General features: G+C 38.8%; 1 protein-coding gene across 1 annotated transcript in view; it reads left to right on the top strand.

Moving 5' to 3' along the window:
• LOC106930351 (vang-like protein 1) overlaps positions 1-12,609 on the top strand; it is a 39,173-nt gene extending 26,564 nt beyond the window's left edge. Inside the window, exons 4-9 of the mRNA XM_015007821.2 lie at positions 1,875-2,306; positions 2,616-2,791; positions 7,687-7,820; positions 9,658-9,805; positions 10,207-10,441; positions 10,731-12,609. Coding sequence (XP_014863307.1) covers positions 1,875-2,306; positions 2,616-2,791; positions 7,687-7,820; positions 9,658-9,805; positions 10,207-10,441; positions 10,731-10,991 — 1,386 coding nt within the window. The 3' untranslated portion in view covers positions 10,992-12,609. The remainder of the gene's footprint in view (positions 1-1,874; positions 2,307-2,615; positions 2,792-7,686; positions 7,821-9,657; positions 9,806-10,206; positions 10,442-10,730) is intronic.
• Positions 12,610-18,271: the final 5,662 nt, after the last annotated feature.

Here is an 18,271-nt window from a genome sequence, read left to right as displayed (position 1 = left end):
AAATCTCAGAAAACAAATATTTTTTAGTTTTTTAAATCATACAATCCACTGTGGGGTTTTGTTTCTCTCTTTCTGCAGGCGTAGAAGCAGACTTTTCTTGTTTTAACTTAACTTTAACTTCTTGATCCACCTCCAGTCCTTTCATAGAGCATCAAAGCAAACGCTATAATGCTCCACTTGTGAAAGTAAATCTCAGTAGAACAGACCATACAGATGCAAATTAGCTAAAACTCTAAGTTTGTCTTCTATTTTTGTTATTTAAAGCAGAAACTGAGCAACAGAATCAGGTTTAGAGACTCAACTTGACATCATTTAACTTATCAATGTTGGGAAATTTGACTACAGTTTGTAGTTTGACACACAGGATTGTCCAGAAAGTTTACCCTTAATCTGGAATAATCTCTGTTACATGTGTTTACAAACCAGAAATTCACCAGACACAAACCTGCAGAGTTTGTTGAAGTTTCATACGTTTTTTTTATTATTATTGAAAGGAACTGATTTGGAAAAATTTTCTTTTCCCCGATTTTGTTATTTTTTGTTACTTATATACAGTATAGTCATTATTGTCAAATACCAAAATTTCCATTTACCTTTATATCTTGGTCTGTTTTTGTCTTGCATATTGTGAAATAATTATTTGGTTTAATTTGCAGTATTAAGTTAAAATTCACAATTCAAGATTAATGAACTTAAAAAGCAATGTTTAGACGACTTTTCTCTTGTTAAATCAACTTTATGAACTTTAATTTCCTAGTTAAAACTAAAACAATTTTATTACAAAAAATCAGTAATATTTTTTTTGTCATAAGAAAATTACAAACCTTTTTTTTGGTAAAAGAAAAAAACTTTTTTGTTATGAAAATCTTTTTTGGCCAATTTTTTTTGTTGAAAAATCTCATTTTTCAAAAACATTTTCTTTGAAAAATGAGATTTTTCATGAGATTTCTCTCTCATGAGCAGATAAAATCTCACAAAAATCTGTTTCCTGCTCATGATTGTGATCTGCACTTTACAAAATCTTATATTCAAATGAAATTATGTTTATAGTACATATTGTGTCACGTCAGTGTTGTTTTTTCATTTAATGTTCTATGCTCAGCCTCCATTAGCCCGTGCTGCGGCTGCGGTGCAAAGCTTCCTTATCTCTGTTGTTTTTGCGTCGTTATCAGCGGATGCAGTCAGACTCAGACGTCAGCACATGGCCCACTTGGCAGCTCCTCACTTCTGTTTTCTTTTTCCACTTGAGCCACACTTCTTTCCTTCTTGTAGGCCTAAAATAGATAATGACACATTTTAACGTGCAGAAAATGCATTTTGATTTAAAATTGCTTCTTTAAGAGTCAATCAATTCCAATAGTTAATTGTTTTCTGTAGCTAAAATTGACTTAAATGATCTAAAAACAGTAAAATGTTGTATCTTTTACTTACAGTCATTATGTCTGACAATGAATTGTTCCAGAAATTATTGCGATAAATTATATAATATTATTTTGAGACCATTTTCAAGTAATGGTAATGGCATAAAAATTGAAGAACAGATTCTCAAAGATGAATAAATTTTAAGTTCTAATGAACATTTAACACTCAAATAACCAATCAAACACAAAAATCAACAACCGAAACATTACATTTTGCTAAATGCTGTCATTACACATCAAAATGTTGGTTAGTGTTTCATTTATTATGGTTCAAAAGCAACTCAGGTCTAGATTTAAAGGGACTCAGTGTTTTGGCTGTTTTACAGTTTTCTGGAAGTTTATGTAAGTAAACGAAACAACAAATAAGTCTCTGTAAGCGAAATTATTGGAACTAAAACACCAAACTGAAGACTTTCGTTTCCAGTTAATTAATTAATTGATTTATTGATTCAGGATGATAACTGGGGGGAGACCACCACCGCCATCACTGGCACCTCGGAGCACAGCCTGTCCCAGGAGGACATCGTCCGCATCACCAAAGACCTGGAGGACAGCGTGGGGCTGGACTGCCGCCACTACGTCACCCGCTCCATCGCCGTGATCCTGGGCCTGCTGGTGTTCTTCACGCCGCTCGCCTTCCTCGTGCTGCCTCACATCCTCTGGCCGGAGAAGCTGCAGAGCTGCGGGACGGCCTGCGAGGGGCTCTTCATCTCCGTGGCCTTCAAGCTGCTCATCCTGCTGCTGGCGGTCTGGGCGCTCTTCTTCCGGCCGGCGCGGGCGGGCCTCCCGCGCGTCTTCGTCTTCAGGATCCTGCTGGCGGTGCTGGTGCTCCTTTTCGTCATCTCCTACTGGCTCTTCTACAGTGTCCGGATACTCGACTCACAAGTACGTGAAAAGACCTGCGGCTTTCTCTGCTGAAACTAAATAGTAGATCTGGAAATGGAGGGTATTCATCAGAGACATTTTAAGAGGTTTGATGCGCTGCAGACATATTTATTTTTAATGCCGAGCAAAACACAGATTTCTGCTCCCTGCAGTGATGTGTTTACTGTGTGAGTCATAATTTTAAATCCCATTTGGTGGAGGTTTAAAAGGCTGCAGATGCTCTACATCTAGTCTTACACCACTTCTTCTTGTGCTGCATATTCAGAGATTGATTATCTGGTTAAAAATGAGCCATGTTTGTTCCCGTAGGACGAGAACTACCAGGGCATTGTGCAGTACGCGGTGTCCCTGGTGGACGCTCTGCTCTTCATCCACTACCTGGCCGTCGTCCTGCTGGAGCTCCGGCAGCTCCAGCCATGTTACTCCGTCTGTGTCACACGCGCCACGGACGGCGAGACGCGGCACTACAACCTGGGACAGCTCAGGTGAGGAGAACACCTGCGACGATTTCCTCTGCTTTTCTTCTCATTTAAGGGAAAACGATGACCAAACCAACCTGGCTCTATGAAAATATAATTTACACCCTTCTGAAATTATAAAATAACTATAATTTGACTCAGTTTTATTCACCAGACTGATTTGTTTCCAGACCTGTACAATCTAGAAATCACCTAAACAGAAGTGCTGCAATACGAAGTCGACTAAAAAATTTAAAAAACAAAACATTGTTTTCTGATCTAAAGAAGTTCAAGAAGAGATGAGAAAGCATTAACATTTAGTAGTTTGGAAAGGTTACAGTGTTGGGCACCGCTAGCTAAAAAGCTAGTTGTGCTAACCTTAAACATTAGCTATGCTAAAGCTAATGTGCTAAGTGTAGCTAATGCTTAGTGCTAATTTGCATTAGTTACGCTAATGCAGTCTTGCATTCTCACTCATTAGCATGCTGCTAGCTAGCAATAATGCTAATTTATATTAGCATTAGTCATATTCAAAGCACTGAATTCAACCATGTAGATAAGAGTACCAACAAAATGGCTCTCAAATTTTTTTATTTTATTTCTGCATTATGTAATTTACAGCCTTTGTTGTTTGTTCATGTATTAATTCGTTCATTTATTGTATACTTGCCACTTGCTTAACTGTTTTTTTTAAAAGAGAGAATATGAGGAGAGGAAACAGAACTGTCAAAATAAAAGCATGACTATAAACTACTTGAAGAACTCTTAGCAATCAATAACAAAAACCTCAACACAAATAAAAGTTGACAACACTAAAATTATATTAGAGTTTATCTGGACCCTTTAATTTAGTTATTTGGGAGAAGTTACATCTGTGCAGTTAACCAAAACACAAAGTGAAAAGCTATGCTAGTAGCAAATTAGCTGCTTTGGGACTCCTGTGAACAATCAGTGTTAAAGTTTAACAATTTTTAAATAAGATTATGCCATTATCTGAGAATAAAACACGTTTTTTTAAAGGAACGTTGCATTGTTCACTTATTAACATTCTGCATATGCTCAGATAAGAAAAACAACACAATTTATCTGGTTCACATCCGTACAGGTTGGTTTGGATAGCTTTCTATGTGAGAATGTGTTTTCTCAATCAGTGACTGACAAACCTGGAAACCTCAGGACTTCCTGAAACAACAAGACGGAGGAAGAGAAGTGTGCGAATATCGACGAGAAGGCAAAAACAAAAACATGTGAAGGAGACGATGGCAGAATGAAACCCTGAAACTGGGACACCTCAAGTCAAAGATGGCTGAATATTCCACAGTGAGAGGAAGGATTTCATCGGGTTGAGCCTCAGAGACAAAATGAAAATGAATTTTGCAGTTCAGGATGAGGAGGGGAAGACTTCAGAGAGGAAGAAAGAGGAGAAAACACTGGAGGAAGTTAAAGGAGGGCTAAGAGAGAATAGAAAACAAGGGTTTAATAGTTAATGCAGGAGTCATGTTGAAGAATCCGGCAGAGTCGTGTTTGTTGCTCTGAAGGAAAGCAAAACCGTGTTTATGTCAGCTCTACGTGAAAGCAGCGTTTCTAGCTGAACGCAGCAGCTCTGGTTACCGGTTTCTCACACGCCTGTTGCTCATGGCTTACGATAAAACCTGATGGATTTATAGGTGAAGCTTCTTTTCATGACGGCTACCAGAAATCTGACCCGAATTCTTCACAACTTAAAGCGAACATGCAGGTGCACTTCTCATGTTCCTCATTCGCTTTCGTCACATTATGAGCGTACAGCTTAGTGCAAAAACATTCATAGCTGTTGGAGATTCAAGTGTGAATATCTTAAATAAACAGCTTAGAAGTAGTTATTGTTTAGAGCCAATAAATCCTTAAAATTGATGAAAATGAACCTGTTCAAGTTTCAGATTATTTCATTGACAATATAGGAAAAATGTCTGGTTATTAGTGAAATAATCTGCCACTGAAACTAGAAATTTTTCATCAATATTAAGGATTTATTGACTGTTATTAAAACAATATGTTGCTGAAAAGTTACTGGTAAGTTAGTAAAATCCACCTCTCCATTGAAAACCTCCTGGTTTTTCCACCAAATATTGATTTCTGAACTGAGTTAAAACATCAGTATTGTTGTTTCTAAATGAATATGAACTTGTTTGAGGAAAGCGCTGCATCTGTTTCGTTATTTTTCTGCAAACAAATACAAATAAATTATTGCTTGTAATTTCGGAGACATGTTGTCAGTAGTTCATAGAATAAAAGAGCAATGTTCATTTTACTCAAACATAAAGCTATAAAAAGTAAAATCAGAGAAACTGATCATTTCTAGTGGTCTCTTCATTTGTTCCAGAGCTGTATCTAAAATATTTGAACTAAAACCTAAACTACTCAGATTTTTCTCTCTGTCTGAAATTAAATCAGACTAACATTTTTGTTTTACAACATTTGTTTTAGTGATTTTTTTTTTTTTTGGGCTCCTCTTTGCTGAACTGACACCGAACGCGACAGAAAGAGTGAGATTGTAACGTTTGTGATGCAGTCAATGAGCCGTCGCTGAAAGCAGAAAGTGGAAGCAGAAGGAGGACAGAGCGCAGATAAAGAGCCTCCATCAGTGGGTCAGGGGTCACGCTGTTATCCTCGTCTGGGATAATAGGAAGCGCATGCTGCAGGCTGGTGATATTAAGTTAGCAGACAAAAGGCTGGACACAAACCTCTGCATGGAGAGCGTGTTTAATATCTGGAACGGGATAAAGGCGCTAAGCAGTTAACTGGGATGGAAATTCCTCATCCAGAGCCGATTGCCACCGCTTCACAAATGCACCGTCATCTTTTGTGTCGTGTTTAAAGTTTCCACACCAGCCCACGAAGCAAAAGAGCAGGATTATCTCATTTCCGTTTGGAAAGGGTGGACCAGGGTTTCCTGTACTTAAAGGGGGCAAGAAAAGATCGAAAGTACCTCGCCTGATGGGAAAGAGCAGCAAAATGTGGAGCGTTTATAGAGGAACTGTTTGGTGCTCAAACGTTTTTATAAACCTGTTTAGCAGTGGGCAGCTAATGCACTAATAGCGGTGCATCGTTTAGCGCTTTTGCTAACTTTGAAAATATTCAGCGCACTTGCATTCATTTTTCCGTATCAATTGTGAAGAGCTAATTTATTTATATTTACATATCAGTAGAATTTTTGGTTACCAAATCTTAGCAATTCTGTTTATTTTCAAGCTTTTATTTTGAAGTGTTTTTACTCCGCAGTTCTGTTTCCTCTTTATTTCAAACTTAAAGAAACCAAATAAAACAGACAGCAGAAAACATAAAATAAGCATAAATCTAATAATCTTAATTAAAGTTAGCGCTTTAGCATTAGCATAACTTATGTCTATTATTTGTGCTTTAGGTTTAGTGCAGCTAACTTTAAGTTACGGTTTCAAATACTACAATAACAACAACTAGAACATTTAAACTAACAACGTTAACACAATTTACGTCTGTCTAAGTTTAGCTACTAATTATAAACTGCTGGCGTTACCAGTTTGAGGTGATTAACGGCGCTTCCTGGAACGCGAGGCGGCTTATTATATTATAAGAGGAGATGATTTATGGAGGATAACATGTGAAAACAGCCTGACTGTGTACAGTCGGTTTAATAGTCCTGGGCTGTGGAAGACAAGACCCGGCACGCAGCGATGCCGATCCAAGCTGCAGCTGCGACTCGTCTCTCATGACATCAAGTTTCACGTTTGAAAACATGGAGGGTCGTCCTGTCATCTGGGCAGAGTCACAGCTGAGAGCAGTCAAATCTAAGAAGAAGAGCTTATTATTTGGAGGAGTTGATGACTTTTTGAGCCGCAGCTCACCTGCCGCCGACCTGTCAGGAAGTGCTGCGACGGCGACCTTCATAAAATAAATCTAGAGAAAATACATGAAGCGGTTTCCTGTTGGTCCTTCTCTTTGAAATGTCACAAAACATTTGGGAAATTCCCACAAAGCCATTAATTTTAGTGCTGCAGCAGCATTAATCCACTCTGAACACGTCCAGGTTTTATCATGTTACAACCACAAACTAAATATTTGATACACGCCTCTTTATTTTAGCCTTTATAATAGTTAGATAAATATCAGTCAAGTTCATTTGTTTCAGTAACGAGATGGTTCAAAGTGCTTTACATGATAAAAACACAAAAATCAACAATTCAAACGTTACGTTTAACATCAAAATGTTTAAATAAATAAAAGTATATTCAGAACTAGTTCTTCCTTTAACTCCATTTTTGTGGAGAGCATAACTAACTACACTTTTTAGTAAAATGGTTGAAAATTACAAATTATTTTCCATCCACTTACACCGAAATGTTTTATTTTTGTCTAGTTTCTATTGAAATTATCTTATTACACTTGGAATAAGACAAAACTTACAAGTAACTTTTCATTGAGAAGCATTTGCCTGTTTTAAGTAAATAATTCCTTAAAATTGGGAAAGAAGTTCTAGTTCCATTATTTTGTTGATAACGAAACAGTTTTGCCTTTTTATAAGTGAAATAATCTGTTTGTAGTTGTTTACTGATGTGAAAAGGCTGAAGGAGTGTAAATACTTCCTAATTTGTTTTTCATGATTCCTCCATTAGAAGCAAATCTCTCCTTCATGCTCCCTGCTTTCTCTTCTTTGTGTGGGCGGCGCTTTAGTCCTCCAGAAATGCGGTTTTTGAGTCATATATATTTGAATGTCAGCCAAAAATCTCCTCCATCTGTTATTTCGTCTTCCTCAGGAGCATTTTCAGACCTGCAGCAGGTTTCTAGTACCTTCCACTGAAAGGAAAATGTCTTGTGGCGTGTTTTTCCTGTTTCCTTGTCCATCAGTCCGGAGCAGCTTTGGGCCTCAACGCCTCTCTGATTCTGCTTCCTCTTGTTTCCTCCAGCATTCAGCGGGCCGCCCTGGCCGTCATAGAGCACTACTACTGCGACTTCCCCATCCACAACCCGGCTCTGCTTTCTGCCTCCAAGTCCCGGGCGGCCAAGCACCTGGCCGGCCTCAAGGTCTACAACGTGGACGGTGAGTCGTCTGGAGCTTATCTGGGCTTTTTCTAATACTCCAGCACATCAGGGTCAAACCCAAGGCCAGTGGGCCGAATCTGGCCCACCATGAGGTTTTATGTGGCCCAGAGGGACAAGTCAACAGAACCTTGAAATTAGCCATTGTACGCTTAAATCGTGTTTTATCAATTAAATGAAAGCAGTTTTCAACAGAAGAGAATTAGGGCCACAGAATTTTTTTTTTTTATTTTTTCACAGAATTTTGACTTTTATTTTCTCAGAATTTACTTTTTTCTCAGAATGTACCAGATTTATTCTGACTTTAAGATCAAATGTCAGAATTTGGTGGGGGGGATTTGGGGAGAAAAAAGTCTAAATTTTGAGGAAAAAAGACAAAATTCTGAGAAGAAAATCTGAGAAAAAAAGTCAAAATTATGAGAGTAAAAAGTCAAAATTCTCCCTCTAGACTCTAAATAGAACCGTCAAGATAACAGCGTGCTTAAATATTATTTTACCAATCAATTCAAAGCTGTTTTTATCTGTTTACTGCCAAATTACATCAATCAGGTCCTCCAGTTTCTTGTGAATTATCATGGAAATTCACAAAATTAGCAAATCTGTTGCACTTTTTTTTTTCGAACTAATGCATAATTGTGAGTTTATTGCAGATTTTTTGCAAAAGTTGTGAAAAAGATTGACTCTAATTGTTAATTAATTCCCACCTGGAGGTGGCAGTATTTCTACTAAACAGTTTCCTCCGACTTACTTTATGTGGACTGATAAAAAGTCACATTTACCATCATACATAAGGGCAAATATTTCTAAACTACTACCACAAACACTTTTTTATTGCAAAAAAAATCACTTAAACAATCATGAAATCCTGGAGTGACTAAAAATATGTTCAGTATTATTTAATTTTAAGACTTTATTTATATTTTAACAGGTTTTATCAATACATTCCGGCCCTTTAAGAACATTCATGATCTTGATTTAACACGTTTCTGTGCTTTATTTTTAAACACATTTATGCCGTTTTCTTCCCTCAGTAACAACTCCCACGCTGAACAGTGTGGCCAGCACCTTCTGTGATAAACTCACAGTTTTTGATGAAGAAAAAAAAAATATTAATGAGCCCCGAAATGAAGCAGAAAATCTGCCTTTTCAATCCCGCAGCTTGTATTAACTCGTTACGGGACATTTGGATGCTGGAAGGCAGAAATTGATCTCTTAATGCAACATAATTGTAAAATTGTGGAAAGTTGCATGAAGCCTGGATGATTTGTAGTTAATGTGCAAAAACTGCAAGCAGGCTGAGTCGATCTCCTTCATAATAACTTTATTTCTCCTCATTTGCCCCGACGCTAACCCCTTTAAGACGTCTTTGAGGCTAGACTGAAAGCCTACCTGTGGGACAGTAAGTATGCGGAGATGTTTCTGCTGCTCAAGCACACAGCACTCTTCTGTCTGCATGCCACAGGTTGAGGGAAAAGTTTCACGCTGGTGTCAGCTGGCAGGAATGTAACACAACCCCTCGATTAAATTATCACCCTCCCTGAGGCGTACTCAAGATTCATTCAGGCGCTTATGTTAGCTGCTCCAGTTAGCCACCTTAAGTCAGTAGACAGTTGTTGTTTCTCCCTCGAGTGTCACTATTCTTCATTTTTATTCTGCAGCAGCTGCTCAGAGGCTTCCTCTGCTTCTCTTTCTGCGGCGTTTTGAGAGAGAGAGACGATAATCTCTGCTTGATTAAATGTCGTTTCTAAGCACCCGAGCGACTTTAAGTGATTTTTACAATGTCTGACGAGCTTTTTCTGTGACTTCTCTTCAAGTCTGTTGATTTCTGCTGATTTCAGGTCCGGGGAACAACGCCTCAGCGGGAATCGCCCAGTCCCAGTCCAGAGCCATGATCGCGGCCGCAGCCCGGCGCCGCGACACCAGCCACAACGAGCTCTACTACGAAGAGGCCGAGCACGAGAGGCGCGTCCGCAAACGCAGGGCGCGGTGAGTTTGGAAGCCACGGAAATTAAATTTGTGTGTCAAAATCTAAGGAGAAAATTCTCTTAATTATAGAGCCATCTTATCTTGCTGTCTGAAATTTGAAGTCAGGGTATTTTTATATAATTTAGGTTTCCTGATTGGAATCAAAAGAGGAAAGTTTGGTGGAGGGAAAACAAGCTCTCCCTCCACCTATGGAGACAGAGTTAGTTAGTCCAGCCATGGAGATTAAAGGATTTCTCAAACATGAATGAAAGAACCAAAGCAAACTCCTAGGAATAACATCATAACATGATGTAAAGCTAAAAATAAATTGATATTACATAAAACTGCCCCTTTAAAATGAAGTCAGAGTTGGAAAGGCGTGCCATAGCTGTTCCTCATATGTTTGTTGTGCTTCCTCCCAGACTGGTGGTGGCAGTAGAGGAGGCCTTCACCCACATCAAGCGCATGCAGGAGGAGGAGCCGAAGAAGGCCCCGGGGGACGTGATGGACCCCCGAGAGGCGGCTCAAGCCATCTTCCCCTCCATGGCGCGTGCCCTGCAGAAGTACCTGAGGACCACCAAGCAGCAGCACTGCCACAGCATGGAGAGCATCCAGCAGCACCTGGCCTTCTGCATCACCAACAACCTGACGCCCAAGGTCAGCGCCCGACCTTCTGAGGGTCCAGACAGGATAGACATCACTGGACTCATGTGTTACAGGATCTACTGTTTTCTTTAATTTTCCTGACATTGTCAGCTAGTTATCAGTGTTGACCATTAGCAGTAAAGGACTGCATCCCTTTTTCTGTTATATGTCACGTTTACATTTAAGACGTTGACAACTTGACAGCTAGCAGCTAGTCATCGTCGCTAACAGCTTTTAGCGGTATCTTGCGCGCTGCATCAGGTCCGTTACTCCCTCCTGCTTTGTGCCGTTTTCCATCCAGGCGTTCCTGGAGAGCTACCTGACGCCGGGGCCCACCCTGCAGTACGGCAAGGACCACTGGCTGGGCCGCCGCTGGACGCTGATCAGCGAGGCGTCGGTCACCAGCGGCCTGAAGGACGGAAGCATCTTCTTGCTCAAGTGTGTGGACTTCAGCCTGGTGGTGACGTCCAGGAAGATCCCTTACGTCCAGATGTCGGAGGAATACATCGACCCCAAATCTCACAAGTTCGTCCTGCGACTACAGTCTGAAACCTCGGTGTAGGACACCAGCTATTTTCTGTTTTGTTTTTTTTTATCCCTCACCATGTCACGTTGCTTTCAAATGTTGCTAATTAGGGTTTGAAGTTTTTTATATGTACTTTTCTTTGTTTTTAATATATATGAATATATATATAAATGAATTTATATATCACGTCTGAAATTATTGCTATGTTCATGTTTGACTTGGTGAAAAGAAGAATTGTTGCAGGATTTCGCTCACGGGTTTGATCGAGATTAGGTTGTGCACAATACTGTATGTCTGAGTATACAGTCCCTTTCAAAAGTATTAAAGGGGCAGTATGTTGTATTTCCAGGTACATGGAACCATTTTATAACACAATCAGGTAATTATGTCACCTTCAGTTGTTGTAATAATGCTTTACATTTCAAATATGATGTAAGAGAAATTGGACTTTGTAATTTAACTCTCTGAAATTGGGCCTCTGTATCTTTAAGAAACTCCTGATGTTTCTGAAACTCCGCCTTCAGGAAGTGATCACAACATTTCTCCTTTATTAACCCCTTAATACCGTTTTCATCAGCGTTTTCACTGAGAAGTGGCTCCTGTAATGAGCTCAGCAGTTCCACCAGGTGTTTGCTAATTGCTGCTGGCTAGTCTGAAGGAGCTGAGTGGGGGAGGAGCTTCGTATTGAAGGCAGAGCAAGGTCTAACCAGACGTTTGCACACCTGAATGGTTACCAGGGAGATCAAAGGATTTCTCAAACATGCATGAAATTGTTATGAGGAAATAACATCAAAACATGATGTAAAGCTCAAAGACAATGTATTTTACATAATACTGCCACTTTAACTTTTCCACATTTTCAGCTGCAAACTTGGGATTTTATTTGATGAACCAACATAAATAGGGCATAGAAGGGAAATCATACAAGACATTTAATTCTGAAAAATATACTCCTAAATAGGGGGATGAGTAAAAGGGGCTGAAAATAAAAGCACACCACACTTTTCAGATTTTTATCTGTTAAAATCCTTTCCTTTCTCTGCACAGTTATGTCCTTCATGTTGGTTTAACACATAAAATCCTCGTTAATGTAAAAGTTTGCGGTGTTTAAACTCTTGCAGGGCGCCGTTTGTCATGTTTGATGGTTTTTTGTTTTTTTTTTGTTTGAGAACCCGAAGCCAAACAAGTCTGGAAAAATTCACTCCAAAGTTCCCAACATAGACTCAGTACTGATGTCTTTGTTTGGAACTGGAAGACAGATGTAAAAGAAACAGTTTTGGATTTAATCTGCAGTTCTCCAGGTGCATCATCATCATCAGCAGCAGCCGCGGCAGCAGCAGCAGCAGCAGCGGCGGCGGGCTGGATAACCAGGAAGTTGAAACGAACTCGCACCCAAAGTCGTGAACTCTTCCACAAAGGTTCAGCAATCCTCTCAGGGCGTTTGTGTCTGCCGCATCTGCCTGACATGACGAGACAGAGCTGCGAGTTCTGAAATAAAAAAATAACTACTGATTTCTGCAGAGCGACTCTGCGTCACGTAGCAGCACATTCTGTCAGTTTTACATCTGCTTTGCCCCTTTCAAGCAAAAGTTTCCAGACTTTAAATGACAGATCTTAATGTTTTTTTACACATTAAAAGCGTTTTTATAAAGAACTGGTTTCTATTGTGAATGAAAACGGGGGCAAAATGTAGCAGTCTTCTTGCTCCTGTAACATTTTGTCCAGTTAAAACTACAAACCAGAACATTTTATTGGTATTTGATGTGATAAACAGAGGAAAATCTGAAAAGTGTGGCATGCACTTATTTTCCACCCCCTGACCGTTATCCCTCTACAAGCTGAAAATTTTGCACATTCTGATTTGGATATTAGCTCAGTTTTCAATTGAAAGCTGCAGTTTGACTTATTCTGGACTTTGACTGGGCCATTCCAACAGCTGTGTGAAGCCGACACCCTACCCATGTTAAAAAATCCAGCAAATAGTCTTAGTGCAGGTTTGTGCCGTTAAAATTTTCATTTGTGCAACTTTTGTTTTTGAAAAAACTAGCATATTAGCTATGGATTTTTTTTTTCTATTTTTTCACCCGTTTGCTGCATAATCAGCAGAAAGTAAGTCAACAATTTGAATATAATTGTTCAGACCTCCTCCGAAAGCAAAGCACAGTTGAACAGACATGTTATACACGTTACGGTCACGCCTGCATGCCCTGTATTGGCAGGATTCAATTATTGTGGAGAGAGAGCTATATTAGTGAGACAACATTCCTATCTTAAAACGTTGCTTGAAATGAGACAAATTTCTTCTTATTCTAAATCTTTATTGAAGTTCAAAACAAAAGAAGGTACACATTGTACAACAGCTGAATATCTGAAGAATTTAAATGAAGTAGCCCACTTTGGTTTGTTTTGGACCAAGATGGAGGACGGTGATGTCATCGGCCAAAATTATAACTTTTAATATAAATAGTTAGATACACGCAGCCAACACAAACCAAACATTACATAGACCCATGCAAGAGGTCTTAGTCTTCTTGCAAAGCTTCGGATACATACTATGGAGGACATAATGTGTAAGGGGAAATGGAAAAAGAAAATATATACATTACTTAACTGAAACTCATGTAAAGAAAAGGAAAAACTAAATGTATATTTTATGCTTTTATTTCTTATTATGTCAGTTTTGTCCTCCATATTCAGCTACAACAAAATTATGAGTTTAATCTCAGAATTACAAGTTTTGTTCTCAAAACTTTAATCTTATTTATAATTGTTTCTCAAAGTTTTGACTAATTTCAGAGTTACAAATTTTTTTCTCAAAATTCTTACTTTAATCCCAGAATTATTTTTTTTCTGCAAATTCTGAATTTATCCTCAGAGTTTTGATTTTATCTCAGTATTACAACCAATTTTTTTTGTGACTTTAATTTCAGAAGATTAAAGTCAGAATTATTATTTTTTCTGATTATAAAAAGAATCTACTGATGAAAGAGAATTCAGGGTAACAAAAACTACACTCTACACTTTCCAGATTTTATTTTATTTTTGACTAAGAGGTGAATACATTTGCAGAGCAGTGTAAAACGTTTTCTCCCAGCTTTTGAGTTCAGCAGTGATTTCCATGTCAGCGCTTCTTATCGCTTCGTTATGTCGGAACCAGAATCGGCGGAGGCGGATCAGCAGGGTGGAACCGCCGTCCCAACTGGACCGTCTGGTTTTTCCTTCTACCGCCTGGCGTCTTATAAACATCCAATCCTTCGAGGTCAGTCCCTTTAAGGAAGACTCAGACGGATTCATGCTTTTTTTTTGCCTGATAACAACAAAAATACTCCAATGTAAGTTAAAAAAATCCCTCCTGTTTGTCTTTCTGTGCCTGCTGCACTTTGCAAAGTGACACAAATCACAGAGGTCAGGAATCATTGTAGCCTCTACTGCCCCCTGGTGGTTACAGTAGGATTGGCACAGGTGTATAAAGCTGATCAAAATCAAAACAAAATATGTATGGTTTACCTTCTGAGCGTAACATGGCGGTGCCTCCTGTTTTTACACTGCATTTATGTAAACACGCACATCTGTGTGTGTGTGTGTGTGCGTGTGTGTGTGTGCGTGTGTGGGTGTGTGTGCGTGCGTGCGTGTGAGTGTGTGTGTCCTGCCTTTTTCGTCCCCATCTGTCCCACTGTTGCCTGGTTACGGCCCTCTCTGTCCACGGTCAGGCTTCTGACTATGAATTTTCAAGTCCTTTTCAGTTGCATAACATTAATATTTGTTAAAAAAAAAAAAAAAAAAAAAAAGTAAAAGAAGAAGAAATATTGACGATAATAAAACACTTTTTATGAACATTTGTAAAACTGCTGTGATGCTGCTTGTTATTTAGGATTGCAGCTTCGCTTCAGCCAGTTTTATTTTGTGAATTAAAAATTTCCAGTGTATGTTGGGCTGTTTTTGACTGGGAGACGATGTGTGGCAGAGTGGTGCTCGAACGTCCTGAAGCAGCAAACGCACCATCTGGACAGCTGCAGGTGCAGCCTGGAGTATTGTGATTGGCGCCTCCTATGGGAGAAAATGACCCGAAGAAGCCACACAAAAAGCTTTTTAACGATAAAAATCCCCCCTAAATTTAAGATCAAACAATATAAGGCCATTTTGGGAAATTAGGCACCTTTTTTAATTGAAGCTGAGGTGAAAACCTGCTGAGGGGGAGGAAAGGGGTCTGCCATGAAGAGGAAAACATGGTGGAAAGTCAGGTAAGCTAACTATGCTATTATGGGTTTCACCTTCCTGTCGGAAAAAGTCTGTTAGTTTCTTTACCAACAACCCAAGTATTTTTTATTCTACTTTTCACAAACAACTATCAAAGTAGTTTGAAAGTGATCTGAGCGAAGTGCTAATTCTTTTACATGACGGTGACGGTGCTCGGCTCTGGAGAACCGTAGATTTGTTTTCACTACATTAACTATTAGAACGTTATAGTAAAATGTGGTTTAATTTTGTGTGTGTGTTCAAGCTGCACCATCAAAAATTACTAGTAAGTAGCAATGAATAACCAAAGTGTTTTTCTCAGTAAACAACCTGTTGAGACCCATAGACTAAGATTCAAATGTTGCTTAGATAGGAGTTTGGTTCAGTGTCACCGATCTAATCTCTGCTACACCTTTAAAAAACATTAGGCTCTAAATAAAAACAAGTTTTAATAAGTAACTCCACTTAATAAAATTCCTCAAATATTGATTTAGTGCAGTGGTTTTCAATACAAGCTATGTGTTATTTAAATTATGACTTAAGTTGCTTTAAACTTTTATTTAATCTTTTTTGGGTGGGCTGGGGGGTTTCATGTTAAAACCTATCAATATGTAGGAATTGAACATTTGGGAAGTATCATAACTTAAACTTAAGGGTCAGCACCAGTTTTCTAGAAAAATATTCAGATTTTATTTTGTGGTTTTAAAGGCTCTATGCTGAAGATGGTAAGAAATAAAGGCATACTTTATTTTGTTTTACTGCCAGCTGCAGTAGCCACACTGAGCTGTCTGCTGGTAGTAACGCTCAGCTGCTCCCTCCAGTTTCAAACTCTTCTTATTAAAGTAAGAGTTAGAGAGATAAAAAATAATTGAAATATTGGCTGCCTTCGACAGAAAAAGGAGCTAAGTCTATGAAAGCAAAAACTGTGTAAAAAGTCATTTTGTGTAATTTTAAGTGTAACAGCACAAATTTGCCGCCATTGCTGCTTTTCTGAACACCCGTTTTAAAGGATACAGACCCTAAATTTGGACACAGCTGTTTTTGTTCGACTCCCTCTAGTGGTCTGGAGCACTTCCGTTTTCAGCACTTTTTTTGCATCTTTTCTTTTGTTTGCTGCATTTCATTTGTGGTTGTAGTCTTTTTTGTTTGTGTCTCTTTTTTTGTTTACTGCATTTTATTTGCTTTTTGTTTCCATCTCTTTTTTTGTTTGCATATTTTCTCTGTTGCTGCACATTTGCACCTGTCGGCCACCGTAATGGAGAGAAGCATGGAACACTTAGCTTTAAAATTAATTACAACTAGTAAAACATATTTACTATTATATATATATTGTTATATATATTGCACCTGTATTTTATATTACACCTATTTCTGTGCATAACGTAATAAAATATTGCAGACATGCCTGTATTGATCAGTGTATCGCATAGACACTTATTTTAACAAATATGGTCTGTAGAGTATATATCCTAAATGATGTGTTATTATAGTAGAAGTAGAATAAAGTCAGATGACAGTAAAGGCTAAATATTGCGAGACTAAAGTCATAATATTAGAACTCCAACAACAAAAATTAAAATAACTTTTTATCATGATTTTAAGACTTTATTCAGGTAAAATTTGGTCTTTATTCTGCTAATATTATGACTCTTCTCTTCATTATTCCATCGGAGCATTTCTCAACGAAGTGACCCACTCTTGAAGTCAGCAGATAACTGGTCAGACGTTCAGAAAGGGAAGGGCTACAGCAGCAGATGACCACACCGGCTGCCACTCCTGTCAGCTGAGAACAGAAAACTGAGCACTTGTGACTATTTTTAAAGTTAAATCAACTGAATAAAAGCAATTTTTATCTGTTTTTAGACAGGCGGCATTCTGGAGAGCGTGACGTCAGGTGCAATCTGTCACTCTAAAACAGGCCGTTGTTTAGCTAATTATCGTCTCCATACTGGTTTACTTCCTGTCTGGCTCGCCAACACTCTCCGCCTGTCGTCGTTCGTTAAGCGTCCCGCTCCACCGGGTGACATGTCTGGACCAAACAACCTCTTCTTTTCTTTTTTTTTTTTTTCATGGTTTTCTTGTCATGGAGCTCAGATGTAACTGGCTCGCCGCCACCCGTCAGAGCCGCGCGGCTAAACGAATGTCGGCTCTGATTGGAGAATTTGCATCTAAATGGAAAGCTGCCTTCCCCTCGTTTCCGTCTCCGTGATGACCTGGTTATGTGGCGATTGAATCGAAACAGGAAAACCCGCTGGCTTTTGGTTTGGAGCGAAAAGCGACGCCTTAACACATCTCACACACCTCGCTTTTTTTAATCCACACAAACGTCAGATTTAGATTTTATGACCTCTGACCTCTGTCTCAGTTTCCTCTAGAGAGAGTGTGACAGGTTTACTTGCCTTGTCTGAACTAACATCCTGTTTATCCCGCGTAATGATTCTTGCGTAGCTTTGCATCTTTTATTCATGTGGAGTTTTTTGTTTTTTTTTATCTGTGGCTCTCATTATGAAGTTTTCCGGGCCCCCAGGGGCCTCAAAGTCCAGGTGTCCACTACCATTATGGGGCTGAATTATTTACAAATGGATGTTTGAATAATTTAGCATGAAAATGTTCACTGAAAGAGGAAGAGATTTATTTTGCTTGAATTAGGACTAATCTGTGTGTGTTTGAGAAAACAAACACACACTTAGCTTCGGAAATTATTTAATGTGCTTGACAAATAAATGTAAAGTACAGGGAGGGAAAATATCTGAAAAGTCTGGCATGCACTTAAATTTAGTCCTTCTTAGCTAACATTGCATAAAACAATCTTTTTCCTCATTTTTTTCAGAAAAATCTTGTTGCAGGTTCTTAATTGATCTAAAACTATTTTAACATAGAAATAAATCAGAAGTTCCTCATCACAGTTTCAAAGCTAATAGATAACTCAGGAGTGGCGTCAGAGTTAACGAAATGTTCATGTGTGGTTTTAAAGCTAACTGAACGGTCAGCACATAAAGAAAAAAGGAGATTTTCTCTTTTATTAAATGCCATTTAAGAGGTTATTGGTTAGAGATTTAAAAAAATACACAGGCTCGGTA

Source organism: Poecilia mexicana, unplaced genomic scaffold (genome assembly GCF_051168715.1).
Source record: "Poecilia mexicana isolate PSO_F unplaced genomic scaffold, ASM5116871v1 scaffold_2, whole genome shotgun sequence".
In the NCBI taxonomy this organism is placed as follows: domain Eukaryota; kingdom Metazoa; phylum Chordata; class Actinopteri; order Cyprinodontiformes; family Poeciliidae; genus Poecilia; species Poecilia mexicana.
This window is presented reverse-complemented; position numbering and strand designations above follow the sequence as displayed.